Genomic DNA, 25,771 nt, shown 5'->3' on the forward strand with positions numbered 1-25,771 from the left:
TACTTTATTAGAATGGTTTAGAGAGTGTATATAAACAACGCCTTTATTTTATTCATTTTTATTTTTAACATTTCGTTTTAAACAGAAACTATGAAAAAAAAGTAAGTAATTTAATAAGTATAAAAATTAAATACAATAATTAGAATTAATTAATTAATTTAATAAATTTTACTATTTAGAACCTGTTATTTATTCAAATTCGTTTGATATATATTTCATATTTAATAATATTAGAACAAATTGATTTTAATTATCTTATTCATTCAACAAAACTTTAAAAATAAGAGAGAAATCTCTATTCATAAAAAAGGCAGGTTTGATTTTTACAAAGTGAAAATAAGGATTATTTTATAATTTAGTCTATTTATAAATTATACACAAGTAGAGCTCAAGCAAGATTATCTATATATTAGATTAGATTTAAATATTTAATCTCTTTAGGGAATCATACACTAAAAATTAAAAGATAAACCATTAATTAATTAGCATATTTCCATTTTTACTATAGTAACATACACATTAAAAATTGCACCTAAACTGATAATAAATTAGTAAAATGGATATATAAAAAACTTTTAAAAAAGTAAATACCCTAGATGCAAATAACAGCTAGGTAGGATAAGCTAACAGTAGCTTCCAAGGTTAAATACAAGAAAATTCCAATATGTTTAGATCCTAATAGCCTTTAAAAGATAAACTAGCAATATCAGGGTTTATAATGCCAAAATAAGATGAAGTCATTGATTAGAGGACTTCATTTAATGATCTTGGATTTGATTATAAAAAGGAAAAATAAGAAATCGAAGAAAATGAAGAGGATATGATACTAAAGAATGAAAAATATTAAAACAGAACAATACAAGTTTAATATGGCTCATTAATTACAATTTCATTAGCAGAATATACAGATTGTTACATTTATTCAGACGGCTTCTCTTCGAAAACAATTAAATTAAAAGAGTTTAAATCAGCTTGCGGATAACGTGACCTCGACTTTTTTAACTCAGTTTTTATGATTTTACCCACCATGGAATATAAATACTAGTACCAACTTCTTCATTAGTTCGTTTTTCCTGAGTCTAAAAAGAAGCATGGAAATGACAGTAATTTATTTGATATTGATTACATTTAAAATATTTAAACGTCTAAATTTGTTTTTGTGTAAATGAAACAATTAAAGAAAGTTAACCAATCAACCAATGAGCAAGCAAGCAAACAAACAAATATATAAATAATAGATTATTTAAATATAATTGTATTAAAGTATAAATAAAATTGAATAGCAAAATTAGATTAAAAATAAACTTAAAAATACTTGCTTTTTTTAAAATTTTATAGTTAAATTACTGCAATAGTGTAAATAATTCAACTATTTCAATTATTCACAATGCTTCTTAACTGAAAATTTATATCGCAGACGAGTTATTTTTCTATTTATTTTATATACACATATGAAATACTTTTGAAGAATTTATTAATTTAACTATCTATCTATTTTTTTAAAAAAAACTCAATTAGAACTTTAGGAACGTAAGCAAAAGATACAAACATTTCAATAGAATATAGAGGGTGAATTTAGTGCTAATATCTTAAGTTTTAATAAACTCAAAGGCACTCCTGTCTCTTTTTCAACATCTTCTTTTCACTTAGTCCATAAAGCATCACTGAAATATCTTTCAGTTGATGATACAAACTAAGATAACTACATGTAAATTTTTTTTATGTTTAATTTTATTTTTTTATTTCATTATTTATTAATTCAATTATAAAAGTAGAAAATAAGTGGTAAACGATATCACAAATTTCCTTTTTCATAGAATTAATACAAATCTTTTATATTTCAAACAGATTTAAATTTGTCGACTTTCCAGATCAAAATTGCTTATTTAAATTCATGCCTTGTCTCATGTTTTAAAATCAGCGTCAAACTACCTCAAATGCAGTATTTAACAAAGATAATCTTTACATAGTAAGTTCTAAGCCCATTCATAATCGTAAACCCTACATATTTACTGATTATGCAGGACAAAAAGAAATCAATAAAATAAATGTACTCCAGGATGAGTCTTCGTATGGCAAAATTTACGCAAATTTAGAAACTACTTGCAAATGGAGGTAAATATTTTTATAAAATTAGTTCTCACCTAAATTATTTATTTACCTTAAAATATTAAATATTATTTATTTATTTATTTTTGAATTTTTACTTGACAAATCTTGTTAATTTAATAATTAAAATTTATAGAATTAACATATTTTAGCAGCCTGAGCTGGCCGATAAATCTTATTATATGAATGTTGGTGATTCTATTTGGCTAAATTTATCAGAATACCATGTAAATAAGTTATAAAGGTGTGTTTATATATTAATCAAATATTAAATAATTAGTACCAATTTTCTACTTCAAGGACTGTTAATATTTATCAAAGAATAAAAAACATAATTTATTCAAATAACGATTAACAGTAATCTAACAATCTATAAAGCCATGCCTCTGAAGTAAACATAAATAAAAATAAGTCTATGCTAAATAATAGCTAAGCTATCCCAAACCAATAGAACTAATAAGCAAATTAACCTCAATCTACTCAAAATTAATAAATACCTTTTTCACCTGTGGCTTTAAATAACCTCAATATAAATAATACTGCTAATGATAAGTAATATTAAAAATCATCAAGTACTGTTGGAAAAATTCAAAAATAGTTTACTCAAGGACAAGAATTCCTCACTCCTAATTATTAAAAAATGAACACTCTGCAAGTCGAAGATCAAAATGCTGCATATTCTGTTAGCGGTTCAAGAGTTTCTAGGTAATAAAGTGGTTTAAGCAACTCCCATGAGTTTGAAGATGAGGAAGACTATGATGAAAATTTAGATAATAATATTGAAATACTTGAAAATGAGATTTTTCATAATGCTGAAGTGGCTTTAATTCATTAAAATCAGGACGATATGAACAATTTCGATAAGAAAGAAGAGGGCTAGAAATTTAGATCTATTCCTTCCTAATACAAAAATGAAAAAGCTTAAGCAAATCAATTAGAAGAAAATGATTCGGATGATGAAGAAATCAAAACAGATCAAAAAAATTAGAAATCTTAAAATTTGAACACTTAAGGTCTATGGAAGATAGAAAGCGAGTACTTTGCAGTTGGTGGTTTCTTAGAATGGAAGTAAAATTACCGTCTAAGACATTTTGCTACAGGAAAGTATCTATCTCTTCAACAAAAGAATGGATAAGTAAAAATTATTTGAATTAGTAATACTGAATAACATTTATATATTTAAATAATAACAGGTTGAGATGGTCCTTACTTCAAGACCAACTCCATAGACTTTGTTTAATTTTGTAGCTGTGCAAGCTATATCCTCTAACTTGAATACTTTTTCAAAACAAAAATATATTTCAAAAGACAGCTTTTATTGCTTAAAAAGCAAAACTATAGATGGATATATTGGAATAAACTAGCTTAAACTCTTAGAAGAAAATAAATGCTAAATGAAGATAAATTAAACATGTAAGAAGAAATATTTACTTGAATTGATTTTTTGCCATTTATTGTTTAAAAATTTTTTATTTATTAATTAAAAGAAAATCAATTCAATATTTTCAAAATGAAGAAAGCCAACTTTGATGATAATTGGGAAATTAATTTCTTATTGTGTTGTGTTCCTATTCTTACTGAATCTATAAAGTTTATTAACAGAATTGTATTATTTGAAATTTATTTTTTGCATATTTTGTTCTTACTTTTTTATTACTTTAACAGGGTAAGAAGTCTATCCTTGAGAGGTTTTCTAAAAATAGGTCAACCTATGAGTATATGTTTTCAAGAATAAAATAAGTTCTTAAAGATATTGATGCATTTATCTGCAATACATTAACATCTAACATTTCAGTAACAGAAGAATATGGTAAACCTTCCATTGAACGTTCTAATGTAAAGCAACCATTCATTAAAACTTATCAAATAATTTTTATTTTTTGTGAAAAAATAAGATTTTGAGAGAATAGCATGTAATTGGTATCTTATGCCTGTTACTGTTTAAGACATATCCAAGAGAAGATTTACAAAAAGCTCTAAATATGGAAAATGTAACAGAAAGAATAAGATAAGAATAAGAGAAAGGGTTTAACAGAAACAATAGCAATAATACTGTCCATTAATATTAAGCTTCAGAATGTAAATAAATAAAATTAATAGATAGCTTTTTAAATATAAATTAATTTTTTAAACTAAAATTTTTAGATGGGACAAACAAAAAACCTCTTTCAAAAATGATGGAAGACTTAATTTTAAAAAAATACAGCATTAGCATTCTTATCTATAAGATATTCCAAAACGTGTGCTTTGACAATAAATAGAATTAAGAATATCTTTTTAAGTATATGAGCGAATTTTAGAAGCAAGTAGGCTCACAAGATATTGTTTGTGAAAGCTTAATCAAATTCTTTAGATTGAACAGGATGATTATTTAAAGATTTTCTCTTCCCATTTATCATAGAAAGACATAAAGGAAATTAAGTAGAATGGCTCCACCATAATTGTCTCCCTCACCAAGCGACGTTAAGTAGACAGGAAGCCATTTAAGTGCTGGCGAAGAAAAAACATCTCATTTAAATATGATAATTAATAAATTAGTTTCATACTAAGGATAGAAAAAGAATGATATCCTTAAATTTCTTACATAATTTTGTAAATATATGGATAAAGCTATCTTTAATAATTAGGAAGTTATATTTAGTAATCTAATCATTAAATACAAAAATAGTTCTCAGTCTCCTTTGTTTTAACTTTGTCTTTAAGGAGGGGATTGTTTGACTATATAACTTCTTGACAACGTATAGAAAATTTAGTTTTAAATTTTAATTAAAAAAATTACTTTTACCAAAAATTAGTTTGACGAGAAGTAGTTATAAATAGCAGATTTTTTGCAACTTGATGAAGATGAATATGAATTTGATGATTAGGATGGAATTGCAGATGAAGAAGAAAAACCTGATTCAAAGAAAAAATTATCAGGATAAAATATTAAAGTAAATGCTGAAAAAGAAAATCCTAACAATAATTTTTTGATGAATTAGCTCAATCTATTCTCGAACCTTTGTTTAAATCGTAACTATAATTGCTGCAATTACTTCATGGAGATATTCCCTCTAAAGACTCTTATAGAGCAAGTTGAGAATGAGCTTATTAAAAATGAATAAGTAAAAGCTGCTTTCCTCAAGCTTATTCACTATATTTATTTGGGTATGTTATAAAAAATTATTTTTTTTTTAATTTTATTTTTATTTCTTTTGAATAGATAAGGAGCCTAGGACTATTCAGATAAAACCAAATTATATCAGAATTATTGACTAGGAAGCTGATTAGTTGTATATTGAAAAATTCTAATCAGAGAGAAAAAGAGTAGCTAGCTTAACATATAAAGAATCAACTCATAATAATCATTAGAATGGAAATATTGAAATGTAAAATTTGTAAATTATGTCACAAGCAAGCAAAGTAAATAAGCTAAACCAAAACAACTAAGAAGCAATAAGTTTGCTTTAAAAAGTTGAAGGCCAAGAATTACTCACAACTTTGAATGAATAAGATTAAAACGAAATCAACTGTCTAAAAAAACTAAAGAGTGATTTATTAAAGTTTTTGCTTTAAAAGGAAGAGCTTCTGAAGAAGGTTACTCATGACACACAAGATAAAATTTTTAATGCAATGACTTATGAAGCTATTAAAATGTTAAAGATGATGCTTAAGTTTGGAATTTTCAATTAAGAATTGGAAGCCCCAGTTGAAGATTTTAAAAAAAAGACAATGAAAACATTTATCCCAACAAAGCTTGTTGAAGCATTAAAAAAGAAGGAAGAGCCAAAACCAAAAACTGAAATAGAAAAATTAATAGGAATTTGTGTGAAGATTTTAGAATACGATCAATTTTACTAGGAAACTTTGTAAGATCTCAATATCGTTAGAAGAACAGATGAAGTGAAGAAGCCTACAGATATGATTAATTTAAAGGTATTCCAAGGAGGTATTAAAATAACTTGTTTTTTAGTTTGGATAGTTTAATTAATAAAATGAATAAAATATAGGTATGAACCTTATTGGATAGGGATTAACAGGTATTAAGGACATATTTGATCTGGCTACAGGAGGAGGTAATAAGGAAGGTAAAAAAAATGAATAAAAGAAGAAAGCTGTTGCTTTAGATGAAATTAGCGCTGATATTGTTACTGATCCACTTTTTAAGAAAATATAAGGCCTTAAAAAAGTTTTAAACAAATATACCAATAAAACTTACCTTTCTAAGGAAGAGCTTAAAAAAGATTAAGAAGAAGATTACGAAACTGGAATTAAAATATAAATTTGTTAAATTTTCTAAGAAATGCTAAACATCTAATAAGATTTCTATTTAGACAATACTATCAGCTTCTTTAAAAAGAATTTGGTTCAAATTCATAATAAAATTAATTAGCCAAAATCTCAGCAAAAGATAAATATATCTTCACTTCTTCCCGAAGATCCTTTTGAGGTTGGTCAACCATATGAAAATTAAGAAGAAGTAAATTTTTAAATACAAATCTTCATTTTAACTCCTTATTTTTTTTCAAAAGTTTGTCAATTATACAGAGAAGATACCCCCTAAATCATTTGATGCAATTCTCGAAAGATCTTTTATGGAAACTTTATTGATTAGCTTTTACTTTGCAGATAATCCTAATTTGAGCAATGAAATTATGAACCTCTTAAAAAGAGTTTGCAACTAAAAAGGAGAATTGATTAATAACATAGCTAAAATAGAGCTATTACTTACTCACGAAAGTAAAAAAACTTACCATACACTTAGCTTGTAAGTGAGTAAACTTAAGAATCTTATCTAAAATAGTTAAATTTGGCTCTAAATCTCATAAAATAAAGAGAGTGAAATCAAAATGACACAATGTTTAGAATGCTTACAATAAATCATAAATTAATTGACTTTTTCTGATATTCAAAACTCAGAAGAGCAGTAAATAATTTAAATTATTAATAATGTTTTAATTTCTATTTTTTTTTATTAAAAAAAGATAACAGTAAATGAAGATAGGATAAAGTATATTCAAACATGTTACAGGAGATGATACCATTTTACAATTAATAGAAAGAGCTACTATTCTATTTCATAGTCAGAAAGAAATATTCTTTAATAACCAATTAGAAAAAAATGAAAAAATAAGCCAAATCATTCAGATGATTAACTTTTGCTATTAGATATTAGTATTATTCTGTAGAAATAATAGCGCTCACTAAGAGTAAAAACACATATTAATATTATTTTTTATAATCAAGCTAATCAAATATATTTTTTATGAAAATAGGCTTTTCTTTGAAAAGATATTTAAAATTCTTATTTAATTTTAAGACTTTAACTTTGGACAGCTACCTTTAATTCAAGAAATCATTTAAGGGAATGTGAATATTTGCACGTAGTTAAGGGCAGAGGATTTAAAATTCATAGCAGAATTTATTGTTAACCATGGAAAATACACATAGTTTTTAAGTATATTTGATATTATCATAGAAACAGTCACTGAAAAAGATGATAAATAAAGCAAAATTATGCAATCTATGGTTATAAAAATTCTATTTGATGATAGAATTGCTTAAAAGATCAACGTAATCTCAATAATTATATTATAATAAAATTTAATCAAATATAATTAAATTTAATCAGCCTTTTGTTGAAAGCTACTCAGATCAAGATGAAAACACCTATTAGTTCTTTGCAGAATTACCTGATATAAAAGGCTACAAGGAAATTCTAATTAGAGTAAAAAAAAATTTGTTCAAAAAACAAAATTTAATAAAATTTTTAATTTTCTTAACCAATAGTTGATATCTAAAGGATTAGATAAAGATAGTGATATTTCTTTGATTTCGAAAATGAATAAAGTTATTTCAGCTGATAATTTATTACAAGAATTGTATCAATCATAAACAGAAAGCATCCAATATGAAAGATCGCAAGAAAAATAGCATTTAATGATACCTTCTTATAAAAAACAAAAAAAAATATTAAAAATACTGCTTTACTATTTGACAAAGAGTCAAAAAGATTATATCGAAAACTAATTCCGTGGAAGTAAAGTTTTATTATAACTAATCTAATTAATCACGGATAGACTAAAAGAAGAAAGACCTTATACTATTAAGTTTTAAATAATTCTTATAGATAGGATTATTCCTTTAATTAATATTTATTCAGAGCTCTTTTTAAGAGAATAAAACATATAGCTAACAGAATCGTAAGACTTCTTAGCTCTTTCTAAAAGTTCATTCTAGTAGTTTACTGTTGAATATATCCGTTAAGCTGATTAGTAACTTTCCTTCTTTCTTACTTTTTTTAATTTAAATTATAAATATTTTTTTAATTAAAAGATTCCACAAAGAATATGAACCGATTTTCATTAAAGATGTTAGATATAGAAATCTTTTTAGACTTAGTAATTTCTATTCAGTTCCCATACCAAAAACTTTGAATTTTGCTAGGGAATAAGGAGATGGATTTATATAAAATAAGGATTCTGAAATGGGCCAATTTGTAGCGAGATTAGAAAATAGCCGTTTAGATAGTTACTCTTCTCTAAATAGTAAGAGATAAAACTCCTTTAATATGAATAATACTAAAAGAGGAGGAAGTCTTACTAGCAGATCAAAATAAGTAGATTAAGATGATATGAGCTTCGAAGGAGATAAGCTTAAGAAAAAATAAAGTAACTTTAACACTAATAATAACAACAGTAGCAGTGCTATCAAATAAAAATTAAATGGAGATAGAGGAAGTCCTTTGCTTTAATTGTAAAATTCACCTTCATAACATCAAAATGGAAAAAATTTGGATATAGAAATGATTAATTTTAATCCCATTCAGAAAAATAATATTGCTGAAGAAGATATGCAGGGTATTGATAAAATTAACTCAAATAGGTTAAGCAATAATAAGCTGCTTACTGTTAATCTTAACAAACACTTGAGTTCTATGAAACCAGCAGATTAAGTTTTATTCAATCTGCAAATTAAAGATTAGTGGGATAATCTAAAAGAACTGCTTCAAATTAATGAAGAAATATAAGAAAAATTAGAAGATGAAAAGAGCCTGCTTTCTAACAACATCTTAAATGTCCAAAATATTTTCATGGCAGATTTGAAAGATCACTAAAAAGACATACTCTTAAACTCTGAAGATTTGATAACAAAATGCCTAAGTAAAACTTTTACAAATTTATCTTATTTATTTTAAAATTATTTTATCGTAAATAAACAATATTTAATTTTTTCACTAATAATTTAATTTTATTATGTGAAGATTATATTGAATTTTGGGAGAAGAATCACTCAGATAAAAATGACATCATTTTTACAATAAAATCACTCTCAAATATTCTTAAACTGGAGGATGAAGATGATGAAGAGTAACAAAAAGTATAATTTGAAAGGCAAATTATGCTGGATAAACTAAATGCTACAAAGATTTGCCTTCTTTTAATTTCTAGTGATTAAATGACAGTTGATAATGATTTACTTTATTATATTATAAAATTCCTTATTCTAATTCTTGATGGTGGTAATTAAACTGTTTAGAGGACAGTCTATGAATTCTTTTACTCCAGTTTATATTCTGAATTTTCTGAAAAGTTCTTTTATAAGATTTATAATATTTTAAATGATTAAGTTATGTAAGAAACTACAGGCTAAAAATACATTGTTGGCAAAAAATCAGATAAAATCATATTGAGAATATTAAGACTATTACAATTATTTTGTGAAGGACACAACAATAATTTACAAAATTTAATGAGGGATTAAAAAACAAACAAAAAATCATACAACTTTATTCTTTAAATCATAAAATTATTATCAACTTACAAAATACACAATGAAAACTATGAAACCGTTATTCAGTGCTTCGATACATTAACTGAATTTATTCAAGGTAAAATTTCTTTTTATAAAGCTATTATATGAAGAATGTATTTTTAAATATATTAATATAGGACCTTGCCATGGAAACTAATAATGCATAATTAGTAGTAAATTTTTAGATTATGCAGTCTTGATTCTGAGTGGAGACAAAAAAATTTTGGATGCTTAAGAATTAAGATAATAAAAGTTTTTAGAGAAAAGCGAAAAACAAAATAATGCATCATAGCTGATGAAAAAATCAGGTTAAGTTGATTCTAAGGGTGACAGATAAAGTAAAAACTTGACTCTTAAAGAAAAATCTGTCAAGAAAGTAGATGTTGAAAATAATGTTTCTGGATTTTTAAATACAGATAGAGATGGTAATTTATTTTAATTTTTAATTCATTCAAAGTTGTTAAGAAAATTTTTACTTATTAAGAACTACCATAAGACGATTTCCCTCTCCACTTAGGAAAATTAGCACGTTTAAAAAATAAATGCTTAATAACTATAGTTAGTTTGCTTGAATGTAATATCAATTCAAAAGAGTTTGTAACTAAGATTGTGAGATCTATCCCTTTGAATATACTTACAAATAACTTGTCAAGAATCTACCAACTATATCAAAAATACGAAAAAGATTATGTTTAGTCAATCTTTAATAGAGCAGATGAAGATATTGATCCTAAAAAACCAGAAGAATACTCTGAGCTTATCATAGAAAATGGTTTTAACTTATATATTTTAGTGAATCTTTTCTTAGAAAACAAAAAAGGCCTTGATGAAGAAGATGATGAAATTAAAGAATTCTTCGATGAATTTGCTAAAGAGGAGGAAGAAGGCGGTCTAAAAGGATTATTAAAAAATAATTTTTTGATGGATCTTACGAAGGTTGGATAAGCATTTATCGGATTAGGTGTTGGAGCTTTGAAGGACATGTATAAAAAAGCTACAACACTTGGTGATAAAAGAATGATAGAAGAGCAATAAAAATAACTTATTGAAATAGAAAATAAAGAAACAAAAAAGAATGCAATCAAGTTTTTCAAAGAGTAAGTTGGAAGAATTGAAATAGTCCGTGATTAATAACTTTAATTTATTTACTTCCCTATTTTGCCATTCTGCAAAATGTTGCCAGAAGAAATTAATGAGGATTTCCGTGAGCATGTGCCACGTACATCTGTCAAGACCTAATTATCTGCATTGATGGATAAATCTGATTTTATGATAAAGATCATGAAACATGAAGAAAGATTGCGCTTACTCTTTTAAAATAATAAAGCTCTTGGTTTTTTAGCATCTCATGTACGTTTATGGGAAAAAATAGCCTTCTTCTTTGCTAGTGCAATTAACATCATTATTTTATTCAGTTATAGTTAATTCTTTGCAACTGATGAATAAAAAGCAGATTCAAATCAACTTAAAACTGAGAGATTGTTTGATCCTAGACTTTTCTACATTAAGAGTTAAACAAGTAAAACTATTTTTTATTCTTTCATTTTTAGAATTTTAATTAATTAATAACCTTTATTAGATACTGAAAACTATATAATTTCGCTTGGTACAGTTACTATCATATTTTATTCTATTGTCGTGGCTGTATTCTTAATGAAAAAAGCACCTATTTTGATAGGTGATATTTGGGAATAATACTATTTATTGTATACTACAAAGGAGAAAAAAGACAAAAAGAAGAAAGATAAGGGTGTAATGCCACTTAAATTAGTTGGCGCACTATCTTCTCATTTTTTTGATCTAATTAATAAAATTATGCTCTTTGTTCTTAATGCCTTAAAGAGTGTCATTATTATGCTTTATGACTATGAAATCGTTTATTACACTTTTAACATGGCAGTTGTCATTTTTGGTCTTACAATTCACCCGTTTTTATTTGCTGGTATTTTATTAATTAATAAAAAGTTACCCCTTGATTAATATATTTTATTTTATAAGGTTGTTTAACTGACTTGTTGAGAACAAAAGTATTAAAAAATGTAGTTGCTGCAGTTTGGATACCAAAAGGAGAAATCTTTTTGCTACTGATTTTATTCATTATCTTCTAATATTATTTTTCATTAATCGCTTACATTTATTTCAATGATCACTTCAAAGATAACAGGTGTGAAACACTGTGGAGATGTTTTATTACTGTTTTTGATTGGACATTTAAGTAAAATGGTGGTGTTGGAACGAGTATGTGGGAACCAAATAGTTTATTGAATTATGCAGCTGCTGCAAGTCCACCTACTTTAACAAATCTTAGTTCTACTAGTCCTAATGGTACACTCGAACAATACACAGGAGTTTATTTCTCAAGATTCGTTTATGATACTATCACAAATATAGTCTTATTATTCATTCTAATTAATATCTTGAAAGGTACTGACTGAAACAAATAATTTATTTATTTATTTGTTTTGTTTATGCAAATTAATATAAAAAAATATTTTTTATTCATTCAGGTATTATCGTTGATAAATTTAAATCTCTAAAAGATGACATGTCTAGTAGAGAAGAAGATGAGTAATTCTACTGCTTTGTTTGTGGTATTCATAGAGAAATTTTAGATAAAGCTTAGGAGAAAAAAGGATATATGTATCATATTAAGGTATAATTGTATTTTATCACAATTTTATAATTCAACAAAATATAATAAATTAAAAAAGTACGAACATTACATGTGGAACTACATATATTATAGAGCATACTTAGAATCCAAAGATAATACAGAATACAATGGAGATGAATCATATGTGATCAATAAAATTTAGGAGAGTGATTTAGGTTGGTTCCCTGTAAATAAAACTTGGTCTGTGCAAAGAAAAGAAGATGAGGAACTTAGACAGATTCACAGTTAGGTCATTGAAAATGTAATTGATATACATTTTTTATTCTAAGAATTTCATTTTTTAATTTTTTGTGTTAAAATTTAATTAATCATAAAAATACTAAATAGATCAAGGATATTAATGATAAGCTTAAAGATACCTAAATGAAATTTGATTCGAAGATAGAATAGGTTATAACTTTATAACCTGATGATGACGAGTAGTATGAATATATAGATTGAACTTTAATCCTACATTTAATATATTAATTATCTTTGAAAATATAAATATTTTGATGTGTGTATATAATAATTAAAATTAAATACAATTTAAATTGACTTCAAAAATAAATTTATCTAATTTTTTATAATTTATTTAAATAAATACTATTACAACTTAAAAAAATTATAGGTCAAACTTTAAATATTTTTTTGTCATATTAAATCCAGCCAGATTAAAGTATTTTTGTTGTAAAACATTTTTATCATTTACTTATTTATAAATTTTTTATGTGGGATTAAATCTAAAGCAAATTTCAATATAAAGAAGCAGAATTTATATTCTAATAAATTGTATATTTCAAAAATAATGAGATAAATTAATAACCCAAATATTTAGTAAATTTCAAGTTTGCAACAGTAGAATTAAAGCTAAGCAAACTAATCCATCTCTTAAAAAATTACTGATTATTTAAATGATAACAATAGACTTATCAGTTAAGCGTACATATCTTAGTGCCATGAGAATTATGAATAAGCATTAGAGTATTTCATGATTTATAATTAAGTTATTTCATAAAATCTAAATTAGTGTTTATTTTAAATGCAAAAATGGATGATATAATTTTTAAAATATTATTTTAAAATAGGTGTTTAGATAAATTAGTGTTTAGAATGATTGGAATGATGGAAAATGCTGATAAAAATCATAAAATGCGATAAACTATTTATGAAAACCGCGAAATATTATCTGAAATACAAATTAAGTAATACTAAGAGCTTTATTAAGCAAATATCAACAAAAATATAGATTAAAATTATTATCTGGACTACTACTTGAGTAATCTACCTGTTAAAAAATGTAAAATATTTTCTTTGGCTCAATAAACCCTTTTTTTTTAATAACTAGTTTGTGCTTTTTTTTCAAAATTGCTAAAATTCTTTTCAATATTTCATTAAATATAAAGAAATAGAAAAAAAATAAGAGAAAAATAAAGTCCAAAAAGTGTATTGGACAGAATAAGAAAAAGCTCAATTCAAAGAAGCACTTTAAAAATTTGGCAAAAAAGGTATTTTTATTACAATTTGAATTAATTAAATTAAAAAACTGTAAATCAAAATTAATCTAAAACAGATTTAAAAAAGATCTCAGAATATATTGGAACAAAAAAACCAATACAAGTAAGATCACATATGTAAAAATATTTTAAAAGATTAGAAAAGGAAGGAAAACTTCAACAATAGTCAGATATAAATAATTCAAATGAAAAAAACAGAAGTAATGAGGAAGTCTAGCATATTGTAGGAGAAAACATTTCGAGTAATTTATAAAAGATAAAAAAAAATCAAAAAAACTAATAATAAAATAATTTATTATTTGATGTTAATTAAGAATAAAAAATCTAAGTTAATCAAGAATAAAACTTAAAAAATAATTTAAAAAATAATGATTGAAAGATATATTGAAAATACTTTTGATAAGTACTATGTTAAAAAGATTAAAATAAGTGTTTAATAAAATGTGTTAGATTATTCAAAAATAAATAAATATAAATATAAAATTGTTCTAAATGCTTATAAATAATGTTATGTAGTTAATAAGGATAAATATCATTTTCTGGTTTTTTTAATAATTAATTAAGTCTTTTTTTTTATTAAAGTTAATTAAATATTTTTATGCTCATTTAGAATCCCTATTTATGAATTTTATGTTATTTAAATTTATTTTAGATTCTACTAAAACCATATAAATAAATCATTTGGTGATAATTAGAAATTATCTATAAAAATAAAAATTATTAAAACAAAATATTTTGTTAAGTTTAAAAATATTGTTTTGAGATAAATAATTGAATTTAAGAATCTTTCTATTACTTTTTTTATAAAGTAAAATTATTTAAGGATCTATATTGATTACTTTAAAAATAACATTAAAAAAGTTGTATTGGTATTCTTTAGCTTTTACATTGTATAGAGGCTAATTAGCTTTATGTTTATAGTTTATCTCTAGAAGATTGAGGTAAATCGTATAAATATTTTTAAATTAAAAATTTCGATGTGTCTTTATCATAAGTATTTTTTTAAAAAAATTTTATTATTAATTTAATCTATAAACAAGATTTTTCATAATTTAAAATTTCTTGAATAAAATATTTAATTTTTTAATGACTTTTTTTAATTAATTGGTTATTTTTTAATGCTAAGTAGTTGTATTAAATTAATGCTAAAAAATCAATTTATAAAACAAAAACTAATAAACATTATAATTCAAAGACTATTTATTTTAATAGCTGGATTTAATTTCTAGGTATCTAAGAAAAATAAATTTAAATTCTAAAATTAATTTCTGAATTAAATTCTTATTTAATTAGTCATAATGAATGAATTTAATTTTAAAAAACATAATTTTTTTTATTAATTAATCTATTTACTTATGTTTTAAAATTATAGTTTTCTATTTATCTATTGTTAAATATCTTACCTATTTTGATAAAGATTTAATTAACCATTTTAAGTCATGATAATGTCACCTGAATTAATACTTTTTCTATCTTTAATATTGTATAATATACCACCATTATAATAATGTAAGACGTCTACTTTTAAATACGATTTTACTTTTTTATCACCTTAAATTTAAAATACCCTTACCTTAAAAATCTCATTAAAAAAAATGAGTATTTCATACTATTTTTTGAGATAGCTTTCACTTTTCAAGTATACATAAATTACACCTTCATCTTCTTTAGTCATTCATGATATAATTTTTTTCTTTCCTTTCTTCAGCAATATTTAGAAAAAATTTTATAGAGAGTATTATAAATTCTAGATTACCAAACTATCTACTATTCTAATAATTTTCTTCTAAACTATCTCTTAATTCAAAATTAATTTATTTTTAAATATCAAAATAATCATTAAAATATCAAAAAATTATGAAAAAATATTTCAAATTAATAAATTCTCACTTTCTAATTAAAATTTAATAAAAAAAAATTTTTCAGAAATTTTTACACCTTAATAAAAACTTACCTTTTTTAAAGAGAAACTTATAAATTAATACTGACAGTAGTTATAATTTTCTTTATAATATTATTTAAATAAATATTAAATATATTGAATTTTTGTAAATATTTGTATTTTAAATAATTTAATTCACCTAAAATATCCAAAAATAAAAATAAGAATAAATATATGAAGATACTTTAGTTTTAGATTTTAATTTTCTTCTTTTTATCTATCTTAAATACGTTATAAATAGATTAATTATCTATTACAAAATATATATGAATTTATGAAATGAAAACTAAAATTAAATTCCTTACTAACAATTTTTCATCGATTCCTTCAGAAAATATTCTCTGGAAATTTAAAGGAACATGTTTAATTTTTTTAAAAATTTACGAATTCAATTTTTTAATAATAAAATTAACCAAAAAATTCATCTAAAAAGGATATAATTCAACCAAAACTAAAAGCATATTTATAAAAAGAAAAACTAGAATGGGACAAGAAAATAGCAAATCTAATAATACCTTAGATCCTAATGGATTCTAGAAACCCATGGAGAAAAATATTAAAGATTAAATATTATCGCTACCTTAATACACCCTCGAATAAGTAGCATAGCATAATTAGCCTACAGATGCCTGGATTATTATTAATGGTTTAGTTTTTGACATAACCTAATATCAGCATGCTCATCCAGGTGGTTCAAAGATTATATTTGCAAAAGCTGGTTAAGACGGGTCTGATGATTTTGAAGCCTTAAAGCATTCATAAAGAGCAAAAGAAAAACTTAAAACTCTTTGTGTAGGAAGATTAGCTAAATGAAAATAATCTGATAATGAAGAATCATAACTTATAAAAAATACTCAAAATATAAAGAAAAGTTTAATTTGCTTTTTGTAGATAAATTTCTTTACTATAAAAGCATAAAATAATTTACAATATATTTTATTAAATAATTCCATTCATTGAATGTGTTAAAATTTTGTTTTCAAAGTTTAAATATTTATGTTTTATATATTATTACAATTATTGCTCAAACAATTTGATCTATTAAATTACTTTTTTAGTCGTCTTTAATGTAGTAGTAAATGAAAAGATTAATTTTATTAAAACAAAAAATTAATATTAAAATTTTATAATAGTATTGAGATGCTTTAAAAGAAAAACTTCTCATAACAATCTTTAAGATAGATCATTAAACTTAGCAAAAAAATATTTTTTTAAGTTAAATACACCTTTTACCTATTTTAATGAAATGTCAACAAGTATAATGAATTTTTTTTAAACCATAATAGAGAATGTAAAAAATAGAAAATAAAAAAATAAATAATAAAAATAAAATAACTTAAATTTACACAAGCTTCTTTTCATTTTTGCAATAATAAAATAATTAATTAATTTGAATATAAATAAATAATTGTTTTTTTATCAAATATTTTTGATAAAATTTAATATAAATCAATTTGTTATTTAAAACTTAAGAATAAAAACTATTTATTTTATACAAATTAAATGTTAAATATTTCTTAGATTTAATAAAATATTATGAGTACATATGCTACAAATCTTAATGTAGTAAAAACTTAACATAAATTATTTACAAGTGCATTGTTTTAGTTATTAATATAAAATATTTGTTTTTATTAGTAGATAAGTTAATTAGTTTATTAGTTTGTTTATCTTAGTAAAGAGATATTTACATTTTTTAATTTTCATTTTTTATAATTTTTTATCAAACTCTACCATAGACCTTTTCAATATCATTATCATACAGCTCTTAAGTAGACCATTTGTCAGTAAAAGATGTTAAACACTTTGCATCATACTAAGTGACTTGCTTTATGTCGGCTTCCTTTGTGTAACACCCAACACCAAAACTATGGGTTGCTCCTCTTTACCATTAAACTTAAACAAAAACATAGTAAGTTCCAGCTTTAAATCTTTAACGATCTTCATTGTCTACATACTTAGGAGAAAATAAATCTCTTTTTTTACCTTTGATTTTATGTATTATGTTTCCATTAGAATCTGCAACACAAATTTTTGTTTCAGAGTAATGGCCTTAGTCTTTAGGATTTACAAACTAATAATCTTCATCAAAGCATCTAATAGAGAGCTGACTAACAAAAAAGAAGCAATATGCGTCTTTTTTCAAGTCTACTCTAAAGTATTTGGCTTCGTTGCATTTTGAGCGACATCTATTAATTAATTAATTATTTTATTTAAATAATATATAAATGAATTTATTTTATTTTAGACTGTTGGATATTCAAAAAAGTCTATTTCAAAGCATTTTTGGTTTACAAAAATTTAATTTAAAACACTAATAAAATTTATTATTTTTATTGAATAAACTCTTTTGATATTTTAAAAATACACGCTAACCAATAAGCTTTACAAACTAAAAAAAAAATAGTTTTGTTTAATTGCTTACTTAACACCAAAATAGTTGTAATCATCATAGTAGTAGCAAATATCTACAGAGTCGTAGTATTGCCTAAAAGTATCGAATTTCATGAAAAATGTACCATCATCTTCATTTAAATATTCCATTCTTCTTTTGTCTTCTTCAGTAACATTTTGCCATTAATAATCCTTGTCAGCATATGTTTTATTCCATTCTATTTTAAAATAAATAAAATATATAATTCGTTAATAAAAATCAAGTAGAATTTTTTAAAAATTTTCTAATCATATTTGTTTGTTTGAGGGGTTTTAAAATTTTTGATTCATTAAAAACTATGCAGCAAATAAATATTAATGTCTATAGCTTTATTAGAATAGAAAATTAATAACTGAATATATATGTGTATGACTGATTGTATCAAATTTAAAATTAAATTGTTACCAAAATTTCCCCAAGGGTTTCTCATTTTTACTAATTTTTCTTTATAGCCACTTTTTAAGGTAATTTCGTATGCACCAATTAAAGAATACGCATGTCCACTAATTAAGCCATGCTTTTTTAATGGATCATTATCATCGCCTGTATCTTCTCCCAAAGTACCTGCACAGATGATTCTATTTAAATCTTAAGACTTAGCCTTTAATATTTTTTCCCAAAGAACTTTTGGATCACAATTTCTAGGATCAAAGTTTCTCACTGGAGCACCTGTTAAATCGTGCATACTTTCTTTTACTAATTAGCCATTAAGCTAATGATAATTTTTATGCAATTTAGCCCAAGCTTTTTCTATCAAGAAAGCCCATAATTCCTTTTCTTTTGATTATTAGAAATAAGGCTTATTCCTGGAGTCAACAGGAATAAGATCGTCTACTATTACTTCAACTGGAACTCCTTTCCAAACTAAGTTTAATCCATAAAGGCCGTACTTGCTTTTAGATTCATTAATAAAAATTCTCTAAATACGAGAAGGTGTTTCAGCTATTGCAGCTATTGTTGATAAAAATGCGCAGTCTCCTAAATATCCTTGTTAAATATCATTAGGTTCAATAATCTTGAAATATAATTCAAACTCCTCTTTGCCCCAAATAACTCTTGGACGAACCCAAGTTTTAATGCTGCGATATTCATTTAAGTTTTAAGGTGGAGCAATACTTTTTTCTGAAGCAGGGAATTCATAATCATTGAATTCTGAATTTGTTTACATGCAAATTTTCAATGCAGATTGATATTTTTAATCAAGTCGAGGTCTATTTACTTTACTATGCTAAGATTAAAAGGGGGAAATATAGCTCTTTAAAAGACTAGAATTCAACATATTATTGTTATTAACGTTTGTAGTAACAGGAGTTTGGTTGTAATTGTAGTTGTTATTAAAATTGCTGAAATTGCTGGCTTTGTTGGGATTTGGAAGATTAGATACATTAGAAGGATTAGAGTAAGGAGATGAAACATTGTAAGGAAGATTATCAACTGGTTTTTTTATAGGCTCTTTTATGTTTAAAGGAGAAATATCATTTTGGATATGTGGTGAGATAGGGTTTGAGGAATATCCAGCTCCTGTATATTAATTATAAGGAGTAGGAACACTAGAAGGTGATGAATAATCTTTCTAAATTGGTGTATTAGGGCCTGTGCTAGAACCTGAATTTCTTTTAATATCTGCAATTATTCTATTCACATCTTGGTTATAAGAAGGCTACTAAACCAATGGAATATTAGGTGTATTAAGAGGTGATGTTGTATCATATTTAGCGAAATTACTAGGTTGTAGGTAGCTATCGGAAGGTCTGCTAATATTAGAAGGTGACTTTGCATTTAGATAGCTATCTTTTGTATAATTAGGTAGTGCAGTATTTGAATGGGACCCTAAACCAATATTAGATAATTTAGTAGCTGGATACTGAAGATTAGTTCCTAAATTTGACAATTTATTAGGGTTATAGACTAAAGAGTCTTTGGTTTAGGTTGGAACAGGAGCTGGGTTATATTTATATTTTGCAGACAAATCATCTGCAAATTTTGAAGTTCCATGAGATGTAGGTTAATACTTATTGCTTGATTCAGCTCTAACTTTACCATCTTTACCTAAATTAATATTACCTACTTAAAAGTATGGGCTACTATAATCAGCTTTAGGAGTGTTAAATTCGTAGGCCCTTTATTTTTATGTGATAAATTGATTAATATTCCATTTATTTTTACAATTTTATATTTTTAATTATAAATGATTGAATGAGGAGTTAATATTTATGTTTAACGAATTATATAAATGAAATTTCTTTCTTTTTTTACTTTTACTGAGTTTAGGGGATGCTGATTGGTTTACTAACAGGAGCTTTATCTGCTAAATTTATTGCTGGATTGTTTCCAAATCCTATTTGTTCTATATTCAATGGCTGTATTCCAAAACCTTTAAGGAGATCATTGACTTCAAAAAAATTGCTGCTCTAAAAATTGAAAAAATGTTTAATATTTAAACACTTTTTAAGCGTGAATTAAATATTGAAAGAAATCTAATATATAAGTAAAGTTTTTTACCATATTTAAATATTAAATAATTGGCTATTATAATATTATCCTTCCTTTTTATACTTATAATATGTTGATTTTGTTCAAATACCAATTTTATGAAAAAGTAAGATTTATTATTATTTTTTTAATTATAAAATATCTGGTAAAATTATGATTTTAATAATCCTTTTTGAAAAAAAAATAGAAGAAAAAATATTGACGTTTTCTTTTTAATAATTAGATTACATAATTTAAGTAATGTAAACTAATCAGGTGCATTTTGATCAAAAAATATTACCATTGATAAAAGAATATAAATATAAATAAAAGAATTAAATATCAGAATTTTTTATAATAGTTTTGTGATTCTATTATTTTATTCGTTAAATTGTAATATTTTATTTTTAAATAGGTTTCATTCGAAATTTATACAAGCAAAAATTAGATAAGTATAATTAAAGATTTGTATTTAAAAGTTTACGAGCAAATCTGAAAAGGAAACAAATAGCTTCAATAGAAAATACATAAAATATTCAAGCAGATTTTAATCAATCAAATTGTTTGATCGTTATGAATTAATATATTAATTGTGTTTAAATAAGGTAATATGCAAGATTAATAAAACTGCGGCTATTAGATATTTCTTTCTGATAAATCCTTTGAAATTTATTAAAAATATCAATTAATAATAAGATAAGTTAAATTGATATTATTTAGAAATGCAAATTGCTTCATTAAGATATATATAAAAGGTTTTAAGTACTTTCTCGTCAAAATATTACTGTCTTTTTTTTACAAAGATTATATTAATCGGTCATATTATATAGACTCATAAAAATTAAGTCTATTTCAAACAATTTTGCTTAGAACATTTTCTTAATAGATTAATTTTCATGTTCTAAATCATATTTAAATTCATATTTAAATAAATAATTTTTTGAAGTTTAAATTTAAAATAGACAATCTATATAATTTTATTGCTTCACGTCATATACAAATTATTAAGATAAAAAAATATCTTTTTAAGATAAGAAAAATATTACAAAATAAAGTGCATTTTATTAAGAATTTTTGAATAAGGTGTTTTATCTAAGTTACCTACTTCTATTTATGTTACACAATAGCAGAGTAATTAAATTTCTATCAAAAATTTTTACAAATAAGTGGTAAATTATTTATTAACAGAATTTTCAAAACAATCAAGAACGATAGAAAATAAATTTTTCAAAACTCTAATTTAGAGTAATGTACAGAGAATATTACCATAAATAGCATCTTTTTAAAATTATTGAAAATAATAAATATAATATTAACAATAAGACTAATTTTAAAAGATGAAATTAATTTTAAAATGATAAGCAACCAACATGTAAAAATAGATTAATAGGATAGATAAATCAAAAATTAGATAGACCTAAATTAAAATTTTTAATATGTTAAATATATTTTTAGATCTTATATTATTTGGTTTTACTTTATCTTCTGATTAAGCTAATTAATTTGAATTAAGTTTCTAATTAAATCTAATTTATCTATTTCAAATAAAATCACATTTTAAATTACAGTTAATAGATTAATTTGTTTTCGAAAAAGGTTCTAAAGTCTAATATATTTGCAAAACAAGTATTGCAGCTAGCTACCCATATTATGTATACGCATGAAAATTGTTTATATAGATAACATTATATATTTAATATTAATTTATTTACAAAATAATTCATATATCTATTCATATTTCTCCTATTTTCTCAAGTAACTCGTTTATTACATTTTTTCTCTGATTTAATAAATGATGTATTTCACTTCTAGTACTTCCAGATGAAGATGGACCGTTTTCTTTGGATCTTGTATCATATGCTCCTCCTTGTTATGAAGGAGAGTTATTTTCTCTAATGCTCTTTGAAATATGCTTTTACCCTGAATTATCCCTATTGTACTATGGATAAGAATTTTATGATGTCTTTAGGATATTTGAAATATCATTTTTTTAATATAAACCTCCATTCTAAAAGGTTTAGTCTTCATATTTATATGATGGGTATTTATCCTAATTTAATTAAGATAATTCATCAATCCCATATTGCTAAGTTATTTAATTGCTGTAGTTATCTCTTAGCTTTGGAGAAAGAGAATTTGATTAGTGATTTGGATAGGTATATTGTTGTGAAAAGGAAGAAGGATAACGATAGCTTCTACCTTCGTTTTCTATTCTTTGTTCTTCTTGCTATACAGCTTATAAAGTATCTTATTTGTATTTAGCATATTCATTCATCGTCTATTAAATACTCTTCAATTATGTATTATTTTACTTGTGGTTATTTGTATTAAAGCTATTCTTCTTTTTATCACCTTACTATCCTATTTTCAACTCATCTTAGAGTTGGTGAATTTCATCAAGTAAAGACTCTCTTTCTAATCTTAGGGAGTGAAAATACTCAAAAATTTATCTGAACTCTTACAATTTGAAAGTTGCACGACTTGAAAAGGTTAATTTCTCTTATTATATCCTTTTCAATAAATTTTTTAAGTCTCCCTCTAAAATAAAATTACGAAGCTTTAATTGCTTGTTCTCAACTTCTAATTCGTGAGTTCTTTTAAATTATGTTTCCAATTAATTTCTAATGTAGTCTGAATTCACTTATAAATTATGAGTCTTTGCTTCTTCCTCTTTAACTTTATCTAATTTTCTAGAGTTATTAGGACTCATTTGATAAGTTGTGGTTTATTTACTTAATTATTAATTGCTAACATTTTGTTATTATTCTATATATTTATTTTATTTCCCATTACTGCCTGAGACTCCCTATTACGGTACTTACAAGCTCCTTGTTGTTATAGGGCTTTTAGATCTCTAAGTGTTTTATTTCGCTTAAACTTAAGCAATTCCTTTTTTTGATGCGCTTAATGATTGAATAAATTCTTAAACAGGCATTTAATGCCTTTGTGATTACTATTACTGTAGTTACTGACTATTCTGAATTTATTATGATTAAGATATTTAACTCATTAATTGTTTATATCCTGAATACAGCTTTTAAATTCCCTTTTAAATGGATGGGATATATTTCTTTTCGCATCCTCTGCAAGGATGTTTTTTAAGAGCTTCAAACTATTCCGATATTTCTTACAATAAATTTTTAAGTTCTAGGTATTATGAGCGACGCTTTTCAATAAGAGAATTAAAGCTTTTATTCTAAATTTTTTTAGCAAGTTTAACAAGCTCATCTTCTAAAACATCATAAATCTCATTTGATTCAGTCATAAAGATAGCTTAAGAAGGGCCATTTGGTGAAATTTGATTTTTATTTAGCTAACTAGATTGAATTATAAGATTATCTCCATTGCTATTAATTAAAGAGGAGTCAACTTAACCATCATTTAAGGTCAGCTAGTTATTTTATTTAAATTTTTGGAATGTATAACCATTTTTTTTTATGTCTTAGTCTTCAATCACTTTAATAGGGGAAATTGTAAAGATTTCTTTCTATTGTTAACTATTATCCTCACCATTTTTCTATGAAGTCTAAGCTTCATGAGATTAGCTTTTAGTCTGTTTATTTTGACTAATTTCATTATCTAAATATTTTTGATATTCTTGATTTGCAGTTTACTTTACAGGAGATTAGTTTTACATTTTACTTGAATCTTCTGATTTGTTAATTACTTATTAATTTCCATTATTTAGCTATGTAGATTGAATGCAAGGGATATACTTATCGCTCCCTGATAGCTAAGATTAAAGCTAACTATTTCTATTTGGTTATTAACCTGACTCTACTTCATTTACCTAATTTTGATTTCTTAAAATTTTGCTTGAGCTTAAAGTTCCCATCTTTTGAATTTCAAATTCAAAGAGAAATTTGTGCATTTTTTAATTATAAATGCTAGGAAGCCACTTTTAGAAAAGCCTTTCATTTTCTTAGAGAAGCTATAAAGTTGCTATATCTAGTACACCTATTGTTTAAGGAGGTGACATATCTTTGATTTCAAAAGTCAGAATATCTTATTTATGAATAAATATAGTCGTTGAACCTTTAATTTTAATTGTATCATCTAATTCACCGTTTAAGTATATCAATGCTACTGCTTTTGAATTATCTTCTAAATCTGTGTCAAGAAAATTAATTATAATCAATGAATAATTTTCTCTATCATACTACTCATCTTCAATGCTCATTATAGCTATTGTTTAGTTAAACTCTAAATTTTGAATAATTTATTTTGATATCTGAATTCTAACTAATAGTCTTCAAAATGAATATAAAAATTAATTAATTCTAAACCAATTTGATTGAAATATCTTAATTAATTTTTGCAAAATATTAATAATTTGTTTGCTCTTAACAACTATATTTCCAATTATTATTACTAACCCTACAAATAAATCATGGTTGATTTTAATATATTTTTAAGCTTAATTAACTCACTCTTCATATTTTTATAAATTTTATATTCATGAGAAATGAATGAATCAGCGAGTATAAAAACCTAATATTGTTAAATTTATCATTATATTTTATTTATTTCTTTATTTTCAATTTATTTAATTAATTCATTATTTTATTAGAAGATAAACTATTTTTTTTAAGTAAATCTATTTTTATTTCCTTTCTAAATTAAAATTAAAAAATGCTGAAATACTATTTTTTAAAATATAGAGTAGATAGTAGATTTAAATTTACAAAAAAAAATTATTAAAAAATATATTTTTTGTAATTCTTTTGTATTTACTTTATTAAATTCTCTTAATTTTTTCAAGGAGAGATATGATAATTAGGTTAAGTTATATTGATTAATTTATTTATTAATGCAAAAAAAGTCTTTTAACTATATATTGATTAATATAA

The 25,771-nt window shown here is 23.8% G+C and overlaps 5 protein-coding genes across 5 annotated transcripts; 3 read left to right on the plus strand and 2 right to left on the minus strand. All coding sequences in view use genetic code 6, as the record gives it.

Moving 5' to 3' along the window:
* Positions 1 to 556: 556 nt before the first annotated feature.
* Positions 557 to 13,018, plus strand: TTHERM_00051860 (MIR domain protein; the record flags this gene model as incomplete). The annotated part of the gene is made up of 27 exons (XM_001014883.3): positions 557 to 1,103; positions 1,519 to 1,708; positions 1,849 to 2,115; positions 2,246 to 2,336; positions 2,390 to 3,244; positions 3,303 to 3,522; positions 3,597 to 3,715; positions 3,775 to 3,945; positions 4,005 to 4,188; positions 4,255 to 4,847; positions 4,905 to 5,256; positions 5,312 to 6,037; positions 6,099 to 6,568; positions 6,621 to 7,015; positions 7,074 to 7,298; positions 7,365 to 7,662; positions 7,721 to 7,816; positions 7,879 to 8,363; positions 8,425 to 9,251; positions 9,353 to 9,979; positions 10,041 to 10,328; positions 10,388 to 11,422; positions 11,483 to 11,845; positions 11,902 to 12,327; positions 12,411 to 12,556; positions 12,615 to 12,818; positions 12,905 to 13,018. The coding sequence occupies 27 exons, from the start codon at positions 557 to 559 to the stop codon at positions 13,016 to 13,018; spliced, it is 10,314 nt and encodes a 3,437-aa protein (XP_001014883.2).
* A 280-nt stretch (positions 13,019 to 13,298) lies between these two features.
* TTHERM_00051870 (Myb-like DNA-binding domain, shaqkyf class protein) lies at positions 13,299 to 14,449 on the plus strand (the record flags this gene model as incomplete). The annotated part of the gene is made up of 4 exons (XM_001014884.2): positions 13,299 to 13,540; positions 13,645 to 13,856; positions 13,963 to 14,064; positions 14,130 to 14,449. The coding sequence occupies exons 1-4, from the start codon at positions 13,365 to 13,367 to the stop codon at positions 14,447 to 14,449; spliced, it is 810 nt and encodes a 269-aa protein (XP_001014884.2). The 5' UTR covers positions 13,299 to 13,364.
* Positions 14,450 to 16,498: 2,049 nt separating this feature from the next.
* On the plus strand, positions 16,499 to 16,828 carry TTHERM_00051880 (cytochrome b5-like heme/steroid-binding domain protein; the record flags this gene model as incomplete). The annotated part of the gene is made up of 1 exon (XM_001014885.1): positions 16,499 to 16,828. One exon carries the CDS (start codon positions 16,499 to 16,501, stop codon positions 16,826 to 16,828), a length of 330 nt encoding a protein of 109 aa, XP_001014885.1.
* A 910-nt stretch (positions 16,829 to 17,738) lies between these two features.
* On the minus strand, positions 17,739 to 20,954 carry TTHERM_00051890 (calpain family cysteine protease; the record flags this gene model as incomplete). Its single annotated transcript, XM_001014886.3, has 5 exons — positions 17,739 to 18,204; positions 18,441 to 18,627; positions 18,855 to 20,569; positions 20,706 to 20,860; positions 20,952 to 20,954. 5 exons carry the CDS (start codon positions 20,952 to 20,954, stop codon positions 17,739 to 17,741), a joined length of 2,526 nt encoding a protein of 841 aa, XP_001014886.3.
* Positions 20,955 to 22,653: 1,699 nt separating this feature from the next.
* Positions 22,654 to 25,101, minus strand: TTHERM_00051900 (hypothetical protein; the record flags this gene model as incomplete). The annotated part of the gene is made up of 1 exon (XM_001014887.3): positions 22,654 to 25,101. One exon carries the CDS (start codon positions 25,099 to 25,101, stop codon positions 22,654 to 22,656), a length of 2,448 nt encoding a protein of 815 aa, XP_001014887.1.
* Between the last annotated feature and the right edge of the window lie 670 nt (positions 25,102 to 25,771).

Source organism: Tetrahymena thermophila (genome assembly GCF_000189635.1).
Source record: "Tetrahymena thermophila SB210 genomic scaffold scf_8254659, whole genome shotgun sequence".
In the NCBI taxonomy this organism is placed as follows: Eukaryota; Ciliophora; class Oligohymenophorea; order Hymenostomatida; family Tetrahymenidae; genus Tetrahymena; species Tetrahymena thermophila.